At 40.5% G+C, this 23,287-nt stretch overlaps 1 protein-coding gene across 4 annotated transcripts in view; it reads left to right on the top strand.

Moving 5' to 3' along the window:
* The window catches only part of TTC19 (tetratricopeptide repeat domain 19), a 48,524-nt gene that overhangs the window by 670 nt on the left and 24,567 nt on the right, over positions 1 to 23,287 (top strand). For 3 of the 4 annotated variants that reach the window (XR_008375483.1, XM_053568623.1, XM_053568622.1), the window contains exons 3-7: positions 1,416 to 1,526; positions 1,985 to 2,023; positions 3,868 to 3,924; positions 4,243 to 4,304; positions 6,669 to 6,772. Coding sequence is in view for 3 of the 4 variants with exons in the window: in XM_053568623.1 (XP_053424598.1) it covers positions 1,416 to 1,526; positions 1,985 to 2,023; positions 3,868 to 3,924; positions 4,243 to 4,304; positions 6,669 to 6,772 (373 nt within the window). In the remaining variant the exon portion in view is untranslated. The remainder of the gene's footprint in view (positions 1 to 1,415; positions 1,527 to 1,984; positions 2,024 to 3,867; positions 3,925 to 4,242; positions 4,305 to 6,668; positions 6,773 to 23,287) is intronic. The other variant, XM_053568625.1, reaches the window with a different exon arrangement.

Below are 23,287 nucleotides of genomic sequence, written 5' to 3'. Positions count from 1 at the left end.
AACCTCAGTGGTCTCAAGTACAAATGAAGACGGCACCGCAGGCATCAGGCGTCCGTCTTTTATTCAAACAAAACATCAAGAATGTTTTGTAGCTGTTTTTATCACTTAACCAAACTAAAACGGCATAATTTTGCACATACATTGCGCCTGAAAACGCAATTTAGCGTTGGTTATCTGGTTTGATTTTTCTAAATTTTTCCTTTCACCACATCCTTTTTAATTTGCCTTCTCCTCTACTCACCAGGTTAACTCTTTCACTGGGCTAAATACTGATTGGATGTCAGCTGCCTCCACATTTATATACCCACACTGTGGTGTGTTACTGACATGCCATCTCTGCTGTGAGGCCCTCACTTGTCATATTTAACATGCCCCAAACTAAACTCTTGATCTTTAATGCCTCCCAACATGCTCCTTCCATCTTTTCTTTAATACCATCAGTATTTCAGCCTAGCAACCTCATAGTTATTCTTAAAACTTGTGGTACCCTTACCATTGCCTCCCAGTACACGAACAATTCAGCACTAATTCCTGTTGCCAACAAATCCAGTGTTTTTCAGATCTGCCTTCTTTTCTGTATCTCCCCTGCTGTTGTTACCTTGGCACAAACCATCACTATCACTGGCAGCACTACAGTAGTCTTTTCTGCCTTCCTGTCCCCCTACAATCCATTCTCCATGAAGCGGCCAGAGTAATCTTTTTTTTTAAATACATAAATTGTATAACGTTACCTCCTTGCCTGAAAACTATGAATGAATGACCACTGCATTTATGATAAAACACAAAGCTCCTTGCCTTGGCCTACAAGACCCTTCATGATCTAAACCGGCCTACTTTGTCCACTCATTTGGTGATAAATTATGGCTCACCATCCTAGCATTTCTTCTGTAAAACCATTCTCTTCAGCTTGTAGGGGCTTCATTCATTCTCCATTCTCTGGGTCATTCTTCTCCCCCGTTCCTTACTTCGTGGACTCATTGTCATGCTTCCTCCCTCTAGTTTAACAGTTCCTTAGAAGTCTTTCCTGACTTCCCTTTGCCTTGCTTTTCTTCACAGCTCTTAGTTGTTAATTAAGCTTGTTTGTCCTACAGTCATCTCTAGCCTGCAGGAAGAGAGAAAGACAGGATGCAGTACAAGTAGCTTCCTTATAAAATATGATCACATTCCTTCTGCCTACATCTCTTGGCCAAAACTTCATCATATGGCCACACCGAGCTACACGGGAGACTGACTGCCCTGTCACCTCTGTAGATAATGCCTGATGCAGAGTAAGAATTCAGTAAATATCTGATGAATGAATGAGCAGCTTCCTTCTATGTATTAGGATGTATAGTTATCCACTTCTGTCTGGTAGCACATGCATCTGCTTTCTTTATATTTCATCTTCTATTATTTTCTTTATCTTCTCTTTTCAGTTGAGCATCATGAAAGATGAGCCAGAAGAGGCTGAGCTAATTTTGCATGACGCTCTTCGTCTTGCCTATCAGAGCGATAACAAGAAGGCCATCACTTACACTTATGATTTGGTAACTCTTATAGCCATTCTGAACTGATGAGGAAGGGTGGATGCCAGGGAAGGAATGTTCGTTTTCCTGATTTATACTCCTGATCTTCAGGATATCCTAAAGATCTTTTTTTTTTTTTAAACTAAGTTTTCTTTTGGTTTCAATTTTTTTACCCTTAGGGTGTCACTTATAAGACCTCTCAATTCCAGACCAAAAAGAAATCAATATCATTAGCATTTGTTTCTTCAGTGATGGACCTGGATTTGATTTGTCAACAAAGTATGTGGAAGTATTTATTTCTCACACCATTGCTATACTATGTTTGTTTCTAGCAAATTAATTGGTGACATACTTTCACACTGAACTATTTTTGTATTTAGAGGGTGGAAGCAAAAGGGAATCTTTAGTTTAAAGGTTTTAAATTAAGTGGGAATACAGCGCTCTAAACTGAAAAAAAACAATTTGTACTTTGCTTTCAGATGGCCAACTTAGCATTTATACGGGGTCAGCTTGAAAACGTAAGTATATCATTTTATAGTATCTTGAATTGTGAAGGATTAGTCTCAAGGGAATTGTAACACTGGGGTACAAGCTAAGCTGCTGTAACAAAGATGCCCCAAAATACAGTGACTCAAACAAGATAGAGATGTATTTCTCTCTTTTTTTTCTTTATTTATTTTTTTTTTATTAAATCATAACTGTATACATTGATATGATCATGGGATATCATACACTCGCTTCATAAACCATTTGACACATTTTTATCACAGTGGTTAACAGCCTTTCTGGGCGTTATCTCAGTTACTGTGCCAAAACATACATTCTACCTTTACCAAGTTTCGCAAATACCCCTGTAATATGCACCACAGGTGTGATCCCACCGATCCCCCTCCCTCTACCCACCCCCCTTCCTTTCCCACTTCCCCCTATTGTTAAGTTGTAGCTGGGTTATAGCTTTCATGTGAGAGTCCCAAATTAGTTTCATAGTAGGGCTGTGTACATTGGGTACTTTTTCTTCCATTCTTGAGATACTTTACTAAGAAGAATATGTTCCAGCTCCATCCATGTAAACATGAAAGAGGTAAAGGCTCCATCTTTCTTTAAGGCTGCATAGTATTCCATGGTATACATATACCACAATTTATTAATCCATTCGTGGATCAATGGGCACTTGGGCTTTTTCCATGACTTAGCTATTATGAATTGGGCTGCAATAAACATTCTGGTACAAATATCTTTGTTATGTTGTGATTTTTGGTCTTCTGGGTATATGCCCAGCAGAGGAATTACAGGATTGAATGGCAGGTCTATTTTTAGATCTCTGAGTGTTCTCCATATATCTTTCCAAAAAGAATGTATTAATTTGCATTCCCACCAGCAGTGCAGAAGTGTTCCGTTTTCTCCGCATCCACGTCAACATCTCTGGTCTTGAGATTTTGTGATATAGGCTAGTCTCATTGGAGTTAGGTGATATCTCAAAGTAGTTTTGATTTGCATTTCTCTGATGATTAAAGATGATGAGCATTTTTTGATATGTCTGAAGGCCGTGCGCCTGTCTTCTTCAGAGAAGTTTCTCTTCAAATCCCTTGCCCAGCCTGCGATGGGATCCCTTGTTTTTTTCTTGCTGATGCGTTTGAGTTCTCTGTGGATTCTGGTTATTAAACCTTTGTCAGAGATATACCCTGCAAATATCTTCTCCCATTCTGAGGGCTGTCTGCTTGCTTTGCTTACTGTGTTCTTAGCTGTGCAGAAGCTTTTTAGTTTGATCAAGTCCCAGTAGTGTATTTTTGAAGCTGCTTCAATTGCCCAGGGGGTTCTCCTCATGAAATACTCACCCAGACCAATTTCTTCAAGGGTTTTCCCTGCATTCTCCTCTAGTATTTTTATAGTTTCATGTCTTAAGTTTAAATCTTTAATCCAATGAGAGTCTATCTTAGTTAATGGTGAAAGGTGGAGATGTATTTCTCTTTAATGCCTTGTTCAGAGGTAGGCTAAAGACAGAAGGCAGGTAAGTATAGGCACTTTTGCTCTCTGGTCCAGAAACCCAGGTTTCTTCTAAAGTATGCCCACATCTGCATGGGTTAGTTGAGTCATCTGCAGTCTGTAGGAAGGGAGAAAGGATGGAGGGCAAGCAACTTCCTTGTAAACTATGATTTAAAAGTGATTCACACTCCTTCTGCCTGTACCCACATCAGAAGATGTGGGACCCTGATATTTTGATCTGTTTTCCCTTCACTAGAGTACTTTCCTCTGTGTGTGACGTGTGTATATGTGTTTTACAAAAAGTGATGCATCACATTGGTACTTATAATCCAAGGTCATATAAGAGAGTAAAAGAAAAATCTTTTTGTTATGCTTTTAGGCAGAACAACTTTTTAAAGCAACAATGAGTTACCTGCTAGGAGGAGGCATGAAGCAGGTAAGGATACTGGCTAGTGTCGGCCTCTCACTGAAGCAGTTTTGAGTGTAGCCTTGCTTCCTGAAAACTGTTCCCCATTGCCTATTATGTGCTTTGGTCACAAAAGGTGTTTTTTTTCCCCTTTAGATCTGTGTAACAATTGCCAGTCTTTCACTAATGCAACAGTATGGTCACTGAGGAATTCACAGTTGGTTAATTCCTTTAAAAGAATAAAGACTATGGTTTTGCAGCCAAAACTAGTCTAGAAGTTGATCTGAAATATTTCATGAGAAAATTTTATGTGTTGTGAATTTCCTTCATTTCTCTTTCTCCCAACAGGAAGACAATGCAATAATTGAAATCTCCCTAAAGCTGGCTAGTATCTATGCTGCTCAGAATAGGTAAGTTTGGTCAGCATCAAAGTGTAGCAGCAGGTAGAGAATAGGGCTGTGGGCAGAAAACTTTGACCCTGAGATGTTATATAATTTTCATATATCTGCTGGTCATCTGAGTCTCGAAAAAATTGGGTGTCATACTCAAAGCATTCCATTCTTCATCTTCGAAATTATCAGGCTTTTCCCATTTTTGCCCCTGTTGTTTCCATTAGTCTGCTGGATGGGACATATCCCTCACACTGCTGGATGCCCGATCTCAAATCTAATCAAGTTTTTTGTTCCTGCTTGAAGGTGGGAAGGAAGTTCAAGTTAGAACTTTGGCTCTTCCTAGAAGAGGGAGCAATGTAAAAGCTGCTGGGTATAATTCACTTTGAAAAAGTCATTTTGCTGCTATAAGCACCAGCAAAAGAGGAAGTTAGGTATAAAGTTAATGGTGCAAGAATTGGTGTGGGAGTATCTGAGTGGTTCATTGAGCAGGAGTGTTTCTGGAGCATGTAGAGATGCTCATAGCTGGGTTTTAGGAGGGAAGATAGCTAGGAGTACAGGGAGACCTCTGGATAAATAGGTGCTATTTTTAAAATAGTGGGTGAGTCTACATTCTTATAAAGAAGAAAAAGTCAGCTGCACGAAGGTTTTTGAAAACAATTTATCTGTGTGCTCAAGGCCAGGAACACTGTTGAGTGAGTGCCTTTCATTCCCTGTCAGTCTCTCTAGGTGGCATTCAGAAGTGCAGCTACCTAGGGTAACAGAGAACTCCTGGAGAGCTAGATTTGGGGGTAAATTTGGGGAAAGATCTAGGACTTACTTCCCTTAGGTTTCTATTGATAGTTACCGAAGAAGTTGGTGCCAGAAGTTTGGGTGACTTCCAGTATGGTGCTGTAGAAAGGCTGCTCATCCAGGCTCTAGTACTGGTCCCTGCTCTCAGAGTCAGAAGCTCCTTGTGTTCATCGGGACCTGTTCAGTCTCCCTGCAGTTTGATTGACCACTAGATGGGGTAGACTTGCAGGGGAGTCCAACCACAGCCATCAGCTATGAATGCTTATTTAAGAATTGTCTTGGGTGGTGCCTGTGGCTCAGTGAGTAGGGCGAGGGTGGCGGGTTCAAACCCAGCCCCGGCCAAACTGCAACAAAATATAAAATAGCCGGGCGTTGTGGCGGGCGCCTGTAGTCCCAGGTGCTGGGGAGGCTGAGGCAAGAGAATCGTGTAAGCCCAAGAGTTAGAGGTCGCTGTGAGCCGTGTGACGTCATGGCACTCTACCCAAGGGCGATACAGTGAGACTCTGTCTCTACAAAAAAAAAAAAAAAAGAATTAGACCACTTGTTAAATATATAAACACTAATGAAACCTGCAGGGCAAAAAAAAAAGATTCAGGAATAATTTTTGTGATATCCACCACCTTGGATAAGCATTCATGGCCAGTGGTGGCTGTGGTTGCAGTTCACTGCTAGAGCTTCATAGGGCCTTTGACTTCAAGTCTTCTGACAATCTTTGAGCTTGGCCTACGCCAGGAAGCATAGCAGCTTGATCAGTCTTCCTTGGAGGAATAACAAACAGGACTTGTTGATAAAGTATGAACTCCAAGGGTATAAGAAGCCCAAAGCTAGTAAGCAATGTTGAGTAAGACAAAGTCATAGTTTATAGAGGTGAAGGCTTGTGCGGTAGGCAATAATAACTTGCCTCTTACTTACTATGTACTTTTCATTTTGTTTTGTTAAGAGTGACACGAGACCAGAAAAGACATAGGGTAGAAAGTCTGATATGAATTAGGAAGGAGTTGTTTCTAGACCTCTTGCTTTGACTGGGGACATCTTGTGAGCAGCCTCCATCTGCCCTGTGTCCTGGCTGGAGAGAATTCCTCTTCCCAAGGTTTGGGTCTGGGGAAGGAAGTGGACACGTCTTTTCTTCTGAGAACAGAGTAGAATAGTAAGGCCATCAGTTCTACCCTGGCAAAGCACTAGAGGAAAAAAGATGAGCTTCGTAGTACTTATTTCTAGTAAGAAACTAGAACCAAAGCTGAGTTCCTGAATGAAGAAATTTCTGTCATGATCTTCTGTACCTCTTTATAAAAACAATTTGCATACTTGGGTTGATTGAGCCCTCTCCAGTTGACTGAGGGTGTGTCTCACTGGAAACTTACTGGGAGATGATGAAAACCATTGATATGTCAGTTACTAAAATTATGGAAGCATTCCTAGCTTTTTATGTTACATTAAATGGACGGCAGATTAACACCCCTTAGAGACTTTAAGCAAAATTCCCTCTTCCCATTTTATACTTCTTCACTGAAATTGCTTAAACCTAAGCTGGAAAAATAAAGATAAAAGAGTTTATGAAAGGTAAATGGCCAATTAATAATCTTTGTTTTATAGGCAGGAATTTGCTCTTGCTGGCTATGAATTCTGCATTTCAACTCTAGAGGAAAGAATTGAAAGAGAAAAGGAATTAGCAGAAGACATTATATCAGGTAGGAAATGTGAGTTTTTTCTGGACATTGCTTTTTCTCCACGAAGTGCTTTATTATTTCACTTTGATAAAGGAAAAGATCCCTGAATTGGGAGAGGGAAAGTTACCCATTTTGGAAAATAAATGGCTATATTTAAGGTCTCAGCATAGGATTTGGAATAAGATGTTTTGTTTAAAATACTTGACCACTATTTTGGTCAAGTGTTTGGTGTTTGTTTTTTCTTTAAACCCCATTGATGATATGTTTATAATTTATCTGTTAACTTTTAGTTACGAATAACCTCTGTAAAATTGAGAAGCAGAAAGGGAAGGTTGTTCTCTTATTGCTCAGTTCATTTATTAATGAAAATGGTAATTAATTACCTTTTGGCCCTATATATACAGCAAGAAAAAATAAGAGCAGCTCATTTTTTTTGTTTGTTTGTTTTAGAGACAGAGTCTCACTTTGTTGCCCTTGGTAGAGTGCAATGGCGTCACAGCTTACAGCAACCTCCAGCTCTTGGGCTTAGGCAATTCTCTTGCTGCAGCCTCCTAAGTAGCTGGGACTATAGGTGCCCGCCGTAATGCCTGGCTATTTTTTGTTGAAGTTGGGCCAGGGCTGGGTTCGAATCCATCACCCTCGGTGTATGGGCACGGTGCCCTACTCACTGAGCCACAGGCGCCACTGAGAAGCTCATGTTTTTATAGTTGATCCTCCTCATTATGGAGGTTAGGAATGGAATGAGATGGGTAGGAACTTCTCCAGCTCTTGACCATTTAGTTTCTTCCTTTTTTTTTTTTTTTTTAATTAAATCATAGCTGTGTACATTAATGCAATTGTACATGGGGTACAATGTGCTGGTTTTATATACAATTTGAAATATTTTCATCAAACTGGTTAACATAGCCTTCACCGCATTTTCTTAGTTACTGTGTTAAGACGTTTATATTCTACACTTAGTAAGTTTAACATGTACCCTTGTAAGATGCACCATAGGTGTGGTCCTGCCAATTACCCTCCTTCTACCCATCCTCCTCCCTCTCCTTCCCTCCCTCTCCCATTTCCCCTTCTTGTTGGGCTATAATTGGGTTATAGCTTTTAAATGAAAGCTATAAATTGGTTTCATAGTAGGGCTGAGTACGTTGGATACTTTTTCTTCCATTCTTAAGATACTTTGCTAAGAAGACAAGGTTCCAGCTCCATCCATGTAAACATGAAAGAGGTAAAGTCTCCGTCTGTCTGTCTTTTTTTTTTTTGTAGAGACAGAGTCTCACTGTACCGCCCTTGGGTAGAGTGCCATGGCGTTACACGGCTCGCAGCAACCTCTAACTCCTGGGCTTACGCGATTCTCTTGCCTCAGCCTCCCGAGCAGCTGGGACTACAGGTGCCCGCCACAACGCCTGGCCATTTTTTTGTTGCGGTTTGGCTGGGGCTGGGTTTGAACCCGCCACCCTTGGCATATGGGGCTGGCGCCCTACTCACTGAGCCACAGGTGCTGCGCAAGTCTCCGTCTTTCTTTAAGGCTGCATAATATTCCATGGTGTACATATACCACAATTTATTAATCCATTCATGGGTCAGTGGGCGCTTGGGCTTCTTCCATGACTTAGCAATTATGAATTGGGCTGCAATAAACATTCTGGTACAAATATCTTTGTTACAATGTGATTTTTGGTCTTCTGGGTATATACCTAGTAGAGGAATTACAGGATCAAATGGCAGGTCTATTTTTAGATCCCTAAGTGTTCTCCAAACATCTTTCCAAAAAGAACGTATTCGTTTGCATTCCCACCAGCAGTGTAGAAGTGTTCCCTTTTCTCCATATCCATGCCAACATCTCTGGTTTTGGGATTATGTGATGTGGGCTAATCTTACTGGAGTTAGATGATATCTTGAAGTAGTTTTGATTTGCATTTCTCTGATGATAAAGGATGATGAGCATTTTTTCATACGTCTGTAGGCCGTGTGCCTGTCTTCTTCAGAGAAGTTTAGTTTGTTTCCCTTCCTTCCTTCCTTTCTTTTCTTTTCTTTTCTTTCTTAGATGGAGTCTCATTTTGTCACCCTCAGTAGAGTGCTGTGGCTCTCACAGCTCGCAGCAACCTCAAACTCTTGGGCTTAAGCGATTCTCCTGCCTCAGCCTCCCAAGTAGCTGGGACTACAGGCTCCTGCCACAACGCCCGGCTATTTTTAGAGATGGGGTCTTGCTCTTGCTCAGGCTGGTCTTGATCCTGTGAGCTCAGGCACTTCTCCTACCTTGGCCTCCCAGAGTGCTAGGATTACAGGTATGAGCCACCGCACCTGGCCTGATCATTTAGTTTTCTTAAGTTGATTTGAAGTATTGGGCATTTTCAGATTTGACATTTATTTACACCTATCTTATGTCAAGAGCTGAGGAGATGCTTAGGGGTGCAGCAGTCAACTCAGTCGACTCTATTGTTGTTAATATAGTGTACCTTGAAAGAGATGTCTGTATCTAATTGTTTTTCTGTTTTCTTTTGAACATACAGTAATTCCTCCTTATCTGCTGTAATGTTTCAAGACCCCACAGTGAATGCTCAAAACCATGGATAGTACTGAACTCTGTATGCACTGTTTTTTCCTATACATATAGGCCTATGATAAAGTTTAATTTATAAGTTAGGGGCTGGGTGGCTTATCCCTGTAATCCTGCCTGCTGGGAGGCTGAAGCAGGAGGATTGCTTGAGCTCAGGAGTTTGAGACCAGCCTGAGCAATAGCAAGATCCCATCTCTACCAAAAATAGGAAAAACTAGCTGAGCATTGTGGTAGGTGCCTATAGTCCCAGCCACTTGGGAGGCTGAGGCAGAAGGATCACTTGAACCTAGGAGTTTGAGGTGGTGTGAGCTAGACTGAGGCCGTGGTATGGTACTCTAGGTTGGGCAACAGAGCAAGACAGAAAAAAATTTGTAAGTTAGGTACAGTAATACGTAACAACAATGTTTAATAAGAAAATAGAACAATTGTAATATACTGTTAATTTTGCAGATAGAAGATTCATTCTTATTGTAGATATGAGCAATCTCAGCATATGATTTTTTTTTCTGAACTTAATTAAATCAAGAATTTTGAACTTTTTACTTAAGGGAAGCACTCTGTGGCTTTTCTTTGTCTTTTTTTTTTTTTTTTTTCAGTATGTTACAGGGGTACAGATGTTATGGTTACATGCATTGCTTTTGTACAGTTTGAGTCAAGGTTATATTGTATCTATCCCCCAGATAGTGTACCCCATTGCCTCCACCCCCATTCCACCTGCTTGATTTCCATTGAATTTTACTACTGCATGTACACATGCATGTCTATCATCTAGTTCCATTTTAAAAGTGAGCACATGTTCTGTGCTCACTGAACACAGTGTATTATTTGTATGTCTGTGCATACGATTTCTATCTGAATTTACAGCCTCACTGCTTTTGTGCTTTGTGGCCATTAGTAAGTAAAATAAGGATTACTTGAATACAACTGTAAGTTGATCTGATAACCCAGACTGCTACTAAAGTTACTAAGTGACTAACAGGACAGAAAGAGATGATGTGTGTCCCGGGTGGTACAGAGTAGGACATTGCAAGATTTCAACATGCTAAGGTAACCCAAACTAGAAAAAGTGTTAAAACTGTGTTGTTGGTTTATTCTTATTATGAATATACAGGAAAGCCTGAAGGAACTTGCATATATAATAACACCCAGTATCAGATATGTGTGCCCCCCCCCAGTGGGCCAGCTGTTTGCTACAATCCTTCTGAACCCCCAGAGCAGACTGAATTTGCTATGTGGTATGCTGATATGCCTAGAAAGACAATAACCTGAGTTACAACAGAAGGAACCCCTAAACAAGTAAAAAAAAATTATATACTTTGTGGCTATAAAAAGTTAATTAATGACTATGAGTTCATTTTTCTCTTAAGTGAAAGAAAAGTGATAATATAGTTAGGCCTTGAACAATGTGGAGGTTAGAGGAACTGACTCCCTAAACCAGGTGTCCTCAAACTTTTTAAATAGGGAGCCAGTTCACTGTCCCTCAGACTGTTGGAGGGCTGGACGATAGTTTAAAAAAAAAACTGAAAAAATTCCTATGCACACTGCACGTATCTTATTTTGAAGTAAAAAAAAAAACAAAATGGGAACAAATACAATCACACCGCCTCAAGTTTGAGGATCTCTGCTATACAATCAAAAATTTGTGTATAATTTGACTCCTCCAAAACTTACTTAGTAATAGCATACTGTTGGCCAGAAACCTTACTGATAATATAAACAATTGATTAGCATGTATTCTATATGTTATATATATTATTATACATCGTATTTTTTTTTTTTTTTTTTGTAGAGACAGAGTTTCACTTTATCGCCCTTGGTAGAGTGCCGTGGCGTCACACAGCTCACAGTAACCTCCAACTCCTGGGCTTAGGCGATTCTCCTGCCTCAGCCTCCTGAGTAGCTGGGACTACAGGCGCCCGCCACAACGCCTGGCTGTTTTTTTGTTGCAGTTTGGCCGGGGCCGGGTTTGAACCCGTCACCCTCGGTATATGGGGCTGGCGCCCTACTCACTGAGCCACAGGCGCCGCCCTATACATCGTATTTTTAAAATAAGCTAGAGAAAAAAGTTAATAAAAAATAATAACAATATATTTACTAATCAGTAAGTGGAAATAGAGTGTCATAAGATCTTTATCTTTGTTGTCAACATGTTAAGTAGGCTGAGGAAGAGGCGGAGTGGGGTTGGGTTTCCTATCTCGGGTGGTAGAGGCAGAAGGAAATCCATGTGTAAGTGAACTGGCTTAGTTCAAACTCAGGTTGTCCAAGTGCCAACTGTATATACCTTATAGCATAATAATTCAACAAATATTAATCATATGGCACATAAAACAGATTCATAACAAATGGTATGTGTTAACAATAATGACTACAACAATAATTGATACTTTTTATTTGTCAGATATAGTATTTTGTGGAGTTATCTTTCCTGAGTATAACTAGTATATGGACATTTGTTCCATAAAATTCAGAGAAATGTATTATTATTATTATTATTAACATTATTATTATTGGTCATAGAGAGTGGAATCAATTTGTGCTCTTTCAAATGTAAATAAAATGGTTTTTAAAAATTAAAATATTGCAACATGCTACTCAGAATAGACTTATGGATTATTTCTGGAATTTTCTATTTAATGTTTTAGGGCCATGGTTGACTGTAGATAACTGAAACCCTAGAAAGTGAAACTCTAGATAAGGAGGGATAACTATGCATCAACTTTGGTTCTCCATCACTCCACTGAAGCCACCTTTATTAAAGTTACCAAATTCAGTGGTCGTTTCTCAACCCTTAACTCATTCTTTAGCACCTTTGGCTCAGGTGATCACTATGTCCTACTGGAAACACTTTCTCTTGGGTCTTGGGACACCTCACTGGTCTCTTCCTTTTCCCCTTCCCTACTTGTATTTGGCTTTTGTTGTTGTTTGTTTTTGGGATAGTCACCCACTATTGGTCAGGCTAGAGGGCTATGGCATCAGCCTAGTTCACAGAAACCCCAAACTCTTGGGTTCAAGTGATCTTCTTGCCTCAGCCTCCCAAGTGTCTGGGACTACAGTCACCTGCTTGCTACATTGCTGATGTAATTTTTTTCTGTTGTTAGTAGAGATGGGGTCTTGCTCTTGCTCAGGTTGGTCTTAAACTCCTCAGCTCAAGCAGTCTTCCTGCCTCAGCCTCCCAGAGTACAAGGATTACAGGTGTGAGCCACCAATGCCCAGCCCCCCTTCCTACCTCTAAATGTTGGCAGGCCTCAGAGCTGTCTTCAGCTCTCTTTTCTCTCCTTCCTCATACCCTAGAAAATATCACTACCCTTTAAATGTGAGATTTACACCTTCAGTCCCAACTTGTTCCTAAATGGCAACTTATAGGTCTGATTTCCTACCTGACACCTTACTTAAGTGTCCAGTCATCATCTCACACTTAACAAGAAATCATGGGTCCCCTGATTTCTTCCACTCATAGACTTAATTTCTCTACTGGACAGCTGTAGTTTAGTGAATGGTGCCAGTATTAACCCAGTTGCTTTGGCCAAGAACGTAAGAGTGGTCCGTGATTTCTTCTTCATTTCTCATATCTAATCCGTCAGCAAATTAGATAGGATCAGCCATCAAAATATATCCTATCAGACCACTTTTCATGTGCTTATCCTACCGCTATGACTAGGCCATTGTTTCTTGCCTGGATACCTATATGTAGGAATACCTCTTTATCGGTTTTCTTGGCTTCCTTCCCTTCACTCCCTCACACAATCTGTTATCCATGCAGTAAGCACTGTGATCTTTTTAAGACCTCAGTGTCTTTGCATCACCTTTAGTACAAATTCAGAATCCTTACATGCACCTATAAGGCGCTTGTGATGAGGTGGGTGCACCTACCACTTCCACACTGCCTCCTGCTGCTCTCCCCTCTCTCGCCACACTGGTCTGGTTCTTGCTATCCCTGCACATTCCATGCTTGGTGCTATCTCAAGGCCTTCTTACTTGATATTCTTGATAGCCTCTACCCAGACTATTCTCCCATATCTTCCTCTGGCCGCCCTTACTTCATTGAAGTCTCTGCTCAATTATCACTTCCTCAGAGAAACCTGCCCTGACAATCTCCCTTCCCAGCTTTCTGCTGGTTTACTCGTTTATCCGTTTTCTTCATTACACTTGAAAATAGATGTGTGTGTTCTGTGCTTGTGTTATTTTGTTAATAAGTATATTTATGTTCAAAAATTTTTGGTCTTCATCTTTATGCTAGACTTTATCCATTTTGCTCACTGCTAAATCCTTGGTCCCTGGCATAATGCCTGGCACGTAATAGAGGTTCAGTAATTATTGGATGAAAACAAAAGACCCAACAAAGACCAACAAATAAATCTACTTTCAGTGCAGTGTGAAGTGCTTTGAGGAAATCCACAAAAAGTATAAAACAAGTCTAGCCATCAACTAAATCACTTTTGAACTATACACAGCCTTGCTCTCTTTCATTGATAGCATTGTCTGTAGTTTCTTAGGAGTATAAAGCTATCTTCTCTGACTCCAAAAGTAATACCAGTTATCACCAAAGAAAATTTAGAAAAGCAGTAAGAAGAAAATAAAGAGCATCTACTATTTGTTTTTAAGTACATGTCTTTTCACTTTCCCTCCCCCATGCTTTGTACACTTGAAGAAATAAATTAGGGATCACCTTGTATAATACTATTTTTTGGAACCCGATTTTTAAAAATTTACTAATACACATATATTGTGATAAAACTTTTCCAATTCTTACTGGAAAGAGCAAGCTAGTTTCTATTATAAAACACTATTTTTACATTTTACTAGTTATGCAGTAAGAAAATGCATAACTAGTAAATGTTAGATAGATTTGCTTTGTTCAAAACTACTCTGCTTTGAACAAAGCAAATCTATATGTGATTTCATGTATTGTTATTGGCATGACTAACTCTCTCCCAAGAGAATCTTACTTAATATAACATTAAAAACTGTGTCTAGGGTAGTTAGTTTATCTCTATGTTCTAGATATATGTGTACTTACTGAAGAAAAGCCTATAAAAAAATTAAGTGAAAGGCCTGGTGTCATGGCTCATGCCTATAATCCCAGCACACTGGGAGGCTGATGCGTGCGGATTGCCTGGCTCAGGAGTTGGAGACTATTCTGAGCAAGAGTGAGACCCCATCTCTAAAACTAGCTGGGTGTTGTGGTGGGTGCTAGTAGTCCTGGCTACTTGGGAGGCTGAGGCAAGAGAATTGCTTGAGCCCAAGAGTTTGAGGTTGCTGTGAGCTATGATGCCACAGCACTCTACCCAGAGTGACAAAATGAGACTCGGTCTCAAAAAAAACAAAAAAATACCCATAAAATTAAGTGAGAACTTCAGTTACAAAACAGTATAGTTAGGAGAAGCCTACATTTTTTTTTTTTTTTACAGTTTTTGGCCAGGGCTGGGTTTGAACCCGCCACCTCCGGCATATGGGGCCAGTGCCCTACCCCTTTGAGCCACATGTGCCGCCGCAGAGAAGCCTAAATTTTTAAAATATATAGATTAATGATAGGCATAGAATAGGGCGGCGCCTGTTGTTCAGTGGGTAGGGTGCCTGTGGCTCAGTGAGTAGGGCCCTGGCCCCATATACCGAGGGTGATAGGTTCAAACCCAGCCTCGGCTAAACTGCAACAAAAAAAAATAGCTGGGCGTTGTGGCGGGTACCTGTAGTACCAGCTACTCGGGAGGCTGAGGCAAGAGAATTGCCTAAGCCCTGGAGTTGGAGGTTGCTGTGAGCTGTGACATCATGGTACTCTACTGAGGGTGATAAAGAGACTTGGTTGAGAATTTATATTTTGTGTTTTTCTGAATATTCTATAATTTTTTGTAACAAATTTTACAGAATTATATTTTGTGAGAATTTATATTTTGTGTTTTTCTGAATATTCTATAATTTTTGTGATAAATTTTAATTTTTCTTTTTAAAATTAATTTCTAATGTATAAAATTAATTTCTATAGTATAAAAGTGATAGTATTACAAGCTTAATTTAAACTACCATTTCCCTGTAATCCTAGTACTTTGGGAGGGGAGGCTGAAGTGGGAGGATTGCTTGTCGCTAGGAGTTTAAAGACCTTCCTGGAGACCCCATCTGTACAAAATAAAAAAATTAGCTGGGGCCCCAGGCGCTAGGGCCCTTGCCTGTAATCCTAGCACTCTGGGTGGCCTAGGCGGGTGGATTGACTGAGCTCAGGAGTTTTAGACCAGCCTGAGCCAGAGTGAAACCCTGTCTCTACTAAAAATTGGAAAAACTGAGGCAAGAGGATTGCTTAAGCCCAACTTGGAGGTTGCTGTGAGCTATAACAGCTTGAGACTCTGTCTCAAAAAAAAAAAAAAAAAAAAAAAAATTAGTTGGGCATGGTTGTGTGTGCCTGCAGTCTCAGCTACTCAGAAGGTTGAGGCAGGATGATTGCTTGAACCCAAGAGTTTGAGACTGCAGTGAGCTATGATTGTGCCACTGCACTCCAGCCTGGGTGACAGATAAAGTAGCATATCCTTGTCACCTGTCTTCATCCATTTTCAACTCTTAACCAATTTGCTCTGGTATTTACCTTCACATTTCTAAATAACATATAAATTTGCCATTTCTTGGTTTATTATTTTCATAATTGATTGATCTATGGAAAAGTGAAGATTGGTGCAGGTTCTGGTTGAGTCTGCGTTATGAGTGTGTAAACAGTGTTAGCTGCTGAGCCAAGTAATGTGGTTGCAGAATTGTAGTTCCTTTCGGGTACAACCTTTTTTCCCCTTTGGAATGAACTAGGCTTTTTTGTTGTTAGTTTTTTTTTTGTATGTGACAAATTCTTCACCTAACCATAGCACTTGCTTTCTTCCAGTGTCTCCGGCACACTTTAGCTCACTTTCTACTGGCATGGCTGGCTGTAGGGACTCAGCTTTCCTCTTCTTCTTTTTTTTTTTTTTTTGTAGAGACAGAGTCTCACTTTATGGCCCTCAGTAGAGTGCCGTGGCATCACAGAGCTCACAGCAATCTCCAACTCCTGGGCCTAAGCGATTCTCTTGCCTCAGCCTCCCGAGTAGCTGGGACTACAGGCGCCCGCCACAACGCCCGGCTATTTTTTGGTTGCAGTTCAGCCAGGGCCGGGCTTGAACCCGCCACCCTCGGCATATGGGGCCGGCGCCTTACCGACTGAGCCACAGGCGCCACCCTCCTCTTCTTTTCATGTGCTTGCTCACTTACCACTTTTTCCTCTGCTTTTCATCTCCCACAATTTTTAGGCATTTCTCATCTCTCGTGATCCTTCTCTACTTTTATTATTCTTGTAGCTTTATATCTTTTTCATACCTTAACTTTCATTTTAGTCATATTTTGGGAAGGAGTGTAGAGACATGCGTGTGTTCAGTCAGAACCTAGATGTATATAATAGTCCTGTCTTCTGTTAGCAGACATCAAGGTAGTGTCTGGATCTGTCTCTTTAGAGTTGATTCTACTCTGCTCAGTGTCAATTTACAATTCCTGGTTCTGCTACTTTTGTTACTTTGGTGGTTAGTTAATCCCTATGTGCTTTTGAGCCTTAGTGATTAATACTCTCATAGAACCTAATACTCTCATAGGAATATATATAAATCTTTTAGAATAATGCCTTATACATAATAGCTGCTCAAAAAGTGTTAACTGTTACTAGTTTTTATTATGGTGGTAGGGCTGTATGCCCCTTTTCCTTTTTTTTTTTTTTGGTTTTTGGCCGGGGCTGGGTTTGAACCCGCCACCTCTGATATATGGGACTGGCGCCCTACTCCTTGAGCCACAGGCGCCACCCCGAGTATGCCCCTTTTCCTTGAAACCCTTTAATTTTTATAACCTTTAACACTTCTACACTGCTGGTGGGAATGCAAATTAATACATTCCTTTTGGAAAGATGTTTGGAGAATACTTAGAGATCTAAAAATAGATCTGCCATTCAATCTTATAATTCCTCTACTAGGTATATACCCAGAAGACCAAAAATCACATTATAACAAAGATATTTGTACCAGAATGTTTATTGCAGCCCAATTCATAATTGCTAAGTCATGGAAAAATCCATTCGATCCACGAATGGATTAATAAATTGTTGTATATGTATACCATGGAATATTATGCAGACTTAAAGAAAGATGCAGACTTTACCTCTTTCATGTTTACATGGATAAAGCTGGAACATATTCTTCTTAGTAAAGTATCTCAAGAATGGAAGAAAAAGTACCCAATGTACTCAGCCCTACTATGAAACTAATTTGTGGCTTTCAGATGAAAGCTGTAGCCCAGTTATAACCTAAGAATAGGGGGAAGAGGGAGAGGGAGGGGAGGGAGAGGGTAGGTGGACAGAGGGAGGGTGATTGGTGGGATTACACCTGCGGTACATCTTACAAGGGTACATGTGAAACTTAGTAAATGTAGAATGTAAATGTTTTAACACAATAACTAAGAAAATGCCAGGAAGGCTATGTTAACCAGTGTGATGAAAATGTGTCAAATGGTCTATAAACCAGTGTATGGTGCCCCATGATCGGATTAATGTACACAGCTATGATTTAATAATGAAAAAAAATTTTTTATAATCTTTGTCAGCTTCATGATGTGGGTTTAAATATCTTAATCTAGCATTTCTTTGAGGAGCAGCAAGGTTTATCTGTGATAGATGATGTTTTATATGGACATTAACCTTTTGTCTCCATGTTCCTCTCCATATTTGTGTTTATATAGTTTTTCTATTTTTTTTTTTAATGAAAAGGGTATGTGAAACTAACATTTGTACAGTTGAAAGAATCATAACTCTAGGCAGTGAATAAAATTCTTCCTACCTAAGGTATCCCTCTGCTGAGACTTGTTGGTATCATTCATTTGCTCTTTTATATTTTTACTTCTGTGTTTCCCAAGAAGACAACACTTAGTTTTTGCATGTTTTGTAAGTTGATAGAAACTAATCATATAGTATGTATTCAGCTTAGGCATTTTTATGATGTGCATGATTCTTAATCTGTTTGGAATTAGATCTGAATTCGTTTATGTTTATTTCCTTTCCTTTTATTAATTTCCAATCAATATTGAGTAGCTGTTCTGTAATGTTTACTATTACGTATCTTAGAGGAGACCAGGCTTGTCGATTTATTATTCAGCACCTTTACACTGCTGTATAACACGTATTTAATGCTGATATTTATAACTTTGGCATTTATTTTCTTATGTGAGATCCACAGTTGATTTCTTGTATTATTTGTCATTGTAGGATTGTATTAATGTGATAAAAATGAATTGAGATTCTTTCTATATTTTCCGTTCTGGAATAAGTATGGGATATTATGTTGGAATGATCTGTTACTTGAAAGTTGTAGAATCTATGATACCATATGGATCAGATCGCCTTTAGAGTTCATTTTCTGGTGTCTTTTTTCTTTCTTCTTGATTAATTCAAAAAAAATTTTTCCATTTTCTTAATTTAGTTTCTATACTTCCCCTGCCTCCTAGCATTCTAGGGAGGGTGAGGCAGGTGAATTGTTTGAGCTCAGGAGTTTGAAACCAGCCTGTTCAAAAGCAAGACCTCATCTCTAAAAATAGCCAGGCTTTGTGGCAGGCGTCTGTAGTCCCAGTTACTTGAGAGACTGAGGCAAGAGGATGGCTTGAGCCCAAGAGTTTGAGGTTGCTATGAGCTGTGATGCCACGGCACTCTACCACTCTACCCAGGGCAACAGAGTGAGACTCTGTCTCAAAAAACAAAAATAGAACCTAGCTTATAAAGTTGTTATGAGAATTAAATGCTCTAGGACTGCAACTAGTACTCATTAAGCACTACATAAGAGTTTGTGGAATGTGATATATTTGTTAACCTAATTTATTAAGTGGTTTGGCTTCTGTGTTTACTACTCTCAGGTTACCAAGGACCTTCCTGGCTATTGTATTCAGGTTAATAGTTTCTCTTGGGTTTTGTTAACGTTGATCTATTCAAAGAGCCAAGTTTTGATTTTATTAGTTTTGTTTTTCTGTTTCACTTGTTTCTACTCTCATCTTTATTATATCTCTCCTGCTTACTTAGCGTTTATTTTGCTCTCTTTTTTTCTAGTTTCTTAGGTAGAAGATTAGGTTATTGGTTTAAGCTTTTTCTTCTTTTCTAATATAGGCATTTACAACTGTCAGCTTTGATGTCATCCCATACATTTTAGAATGTGTTTCCATTTTCTTCCTTTTTAAAAATTCTTACTCTTGGGCAGTGCCTGTGGCTCAGTAAGTAGGGCACTGGCCCCATATACCGAGGGTGGTGGGTTTGAGCCCAGCTCCAGCCAAACTGCAACCAAAAAAAAAAAATCTTACTCTTGACTCAGCGCCTGTGCCTCCAGCGGCTAAGACGCCAGCCATATACACCTGAGCTGGCGGATTCGAATCCAAGCCGGGCCTGCCAAACAGCAATAATAGCTGCAACCAAAAAACAGCTGGGCATTGTGGTGGGCGCCTATAGTCCCAGTTACTTGGGAGGCGGAGGCAGGAGAATCACTTGAGCCCAGGAAGTTGAGGTTGCTGTGAGCTGTGATGCTATGGCACTCTACCCAGGGCAACAGCTTGAAGCTCTGTCTCAAAAAAATAAAAAAACTCTTACTCTTTTGCCCAGGCCAGAGTGCAGTGGCATCATTAAACACTGCATCCTCAAACACGTGGGCTCAAGTGATCCTCCTGCCTCAGGCTTGGGACTACAGGCGTGTGCCAGCATGCCCCAGTGATTTTCTATTTTTTGTAGAGAAGAGGGCTCACTCTTGCTCAGGCTGGTTGTTTTCATTCTTACCTGTCTCAAAGTGTTTTCTAATTTTTCTTTTTTTTTTTGGTTGCAGCCATCATTGTTGTTTGGTGGGCCCGGGCTGGATTCGAACCCGCCAGCTCAGGTGTATGTGGCTGGCGCCTTAGCCGCTTGAGCCACAGGCGCCGAGCTGTTTTCCAATTTTTCATGTGATTTCTTCTTTGACCCATTCCCAAATTCTCCTGTTGTTGATTTCTAATTTCGTTCTACTGTATTTATGTATGATTTCAGTCATTTCAAATTTATTGAGACTTATTATGTGGTCTCACATATGGTTTATCCTGGAGTATGTTGCACGTGCATTTGGGAAGAATGTGTCTTCTGTTCTTGGGTAGAGTGTTCTGTGTTTGTCTGTTCTAATTGGTTTATAGTGTTCTTCAAGTTTATTTATTCTTTTTCTAGAGACAAGGCCTCCCTCTGTCACTCTGGATGAAGTGCAAAGCGAGGGCTTACGGCCCGAGTGGGAGTGCAATAGTGCAGTCAGGCTCATTGCAACTGTCAGTACCCGAGCCCGGTGACCCCCTGCATAGCTGGGACTAGAGATGCATGCCACCACACCCAGCCAATCTTTAAATTTTTTGTATAGATGGGGTCTCACTGTGTTGCCAGGGTGGTCTCAACCTCAAATGATCCTCTTGCCTCAGTCTCCCAGAGTGCTGAGATTGCAGGCATGAGCCACCACACTTGGCTTGTTCAATTCTTCCGCATGCTCACTGATTTTTATCTAGTTCTAGACAAAATTTTTTTTTTTAGAGACAGTCTCATTTTGTCACCCCGGTAGAGTGCTGGAGCATCACAGCTCACAGCAACTTCCAGCTCTTGGGCTTAGGCAATTCTCTTGCCTCAGCAATTCCGAGTAGCTGGGACTACAGGCGCCTGCCACAATGCCCAGCTATTTTTTTTTTTTAACTCTTAACATATGTTTTATTGGTGAAAGAGTACCCCAATATACAAAGAGAAAGATAATCACTGAGAAGACAGCAAGCAGAAATTCAGAAGCACCATGCACAATTAAATAACCTTTTGAGGATTATACTATTTCTCCGTAAGAAAGAAGTTAATTTAGGTGACCCCCATACAATTACAGTAAAACCTCTATAAGTTGACCACCCAAGGGACTGTAACAAACCGGTCAACGTATAGAGGTGGTCAACACAAGGAACGAGGCCTGTTACACTGATACAAACAAGTACTTCACTTTCTTATACAACATTTATTAGAGAATATCATATGAAATCATATATAATCAAAACAGCAAAATAATTCAGACAGTATCATATAAAATCAATACAATTACCGTTTTCTCATGGTTTAATTATTCTTTCTGAAGAAAGAGTCAATCTTGACCTGTCTCTTGTTACAAACGTAAGTGCAGAAAGCACTCTCAACGCTGGCCACACCACTCAGCATACCTGGGCATTTTTATGCAGCAAATGACTTCAACTGCATTATCAGATGCCTGACATCTTCCTTCAGAGTCTCTTCCACAACTTCTGCTGAAACATCATTGGATTCACCTCACAAAACTTTCTGGGAGATCTTGTTTCGTAGTTTAAATTTTTCAAGCCAACCATTGGATCCTTGGAAATCCGCCATCCCGAATTCCTGTGTGCATTTCTTTGCCACTTCTCGAATCATCGGCCCAGAGATCCGGGCATTAACTGCCCTCATTTGTTTGAACCATCTTAATGTGGCTTGATTGACTTCATCCAGGGAAGTTTTCCACTTTTTCCATTGTGGGTCTCCACTGTCTTTACTGTATTTCTCTAAGTACTCATGTTTACTTTTTTGGATGTTGCTAACTGTGGTCTTGCTAACACCAAAATGTTCTGCTGTCTTTCTCTGGCTGCTGCTTTCTAGAAAATGTAAAAGATTGACCTTTTCCTTCAATGTCAGCTCTTTGAGTTCTTTCCTTTGGGCCATTATGTCTCAATTAAATATAAAATTTTTCAGTCATTGCAGGATGTACCAGGCCTTCACATTGAAAAATCTTTCCCAACACATGATAAACAATAGGACATTAGGCCTGATTTAACATACAGTAGTAATACGACATGAAAAAAGAACTTATACTAAAGAAAAAAATAATATAACAAATGAGCAAAGTTCACAGTTTCTACCTCTTGGTGTAGAGTGAACTGAACTGGTCAAATTATAGAGGGTAAATTAATATCGTATGTTACACAGTCCAAGTAGTCAAGATACAATTTACAGAGGTGGTCTTCCATTGAGTTCATGTGGTACATGTCCAGTCTACGAACATTACATCAACTGAAGGAGTTGGTCAACGTAGGAAGGTGGTCAACTACTGTATTTTCTTTTCTTTTTTTTTTTTTTTTTGTAGAGACAGAGTCTCACTGTACCGCCCTCGGGTAGAGTGCCGTGGCGTCACACAGCTCACAGCAACCTCTAACTCTTGGGCTTACGTGATTCTCTTGCCTCAGCCTCCCGAGCAGCTGGGACTACAGGCGCCCGCCACAATGCCCAGCTATTTTTTTGTTGCAGTTTGGCCGGGGCCGGGTTTGAACCCGCCACCCTCGGCATATGGGGCCGGCGCCCTACTCACTGAGCCACAGGCGCCGCCCCAACTACTGTATTTTCATATATGCACCAGACTTATGGAAGAAAAGGAATGATCCATAGCAGCCCAACCATGTTGTACACGTTGAGCACCACTAACTGGTTAGCCCCCAACCTCCTCCCCGCAGCCGCCGCCTCGTCCTCCAGCCACTCCGTCTCCGCGGGGCCCTAGGCCGCTGTCACCCCCACCGGCACTCTGGGGCCCTGAGCTGGGCACTAAGCTCACAGCTCAGCCCACGGCGGCTGGGACGGAAGCATCGGGCAGCTGGGCTCCGGCTATTTTTTTGTTGTTGCAGTTTTGCTGGGGCTGGGTTTGAGCCTACCACCCTCGGTATATGGGGCCGGCGCCCTAGACAGATTTTTTGTGATCTTTTTTCTTTATATGTATTTCTGTGCTCTGTTTATAGTCCCAGGTATGTATCTTTATTGTGAATCATCCCTTCATCAGAAAAATGATTTTTCCCTATTTAAGGTATTTGTTACCACTTCTGGTTTTATGTTACCTACTATATCTTACTCTTGAACTTGTCTGAGTGATTTTTCATTGTGTCTTTTGTAGAAGGCTGTGGTTGGAGTTTTTAAAACCTGACTATCATTGTCTTGTGAT

The sequence above is a fragment of the Nycticebus coucang genome, chromosome 18 (assembly GCF_027406575.1).
Source record: "Nycticebus coucang isolate mNycCou1 chromosome 18, mNycCou1.pri, whole genome shotgun sequence".
Taxonomy (NCBI): domain Eukaryota; kingdom Metazoa; phylum Chordata; class Mammalia; order Primates; family Lorisidae; genus Nycticebus; species Nycticebus coucang.
Note: the sequence above shows the minus strand (reverse complement) of the source record. Positions and strands in the feature narration are given on the sequence as shown.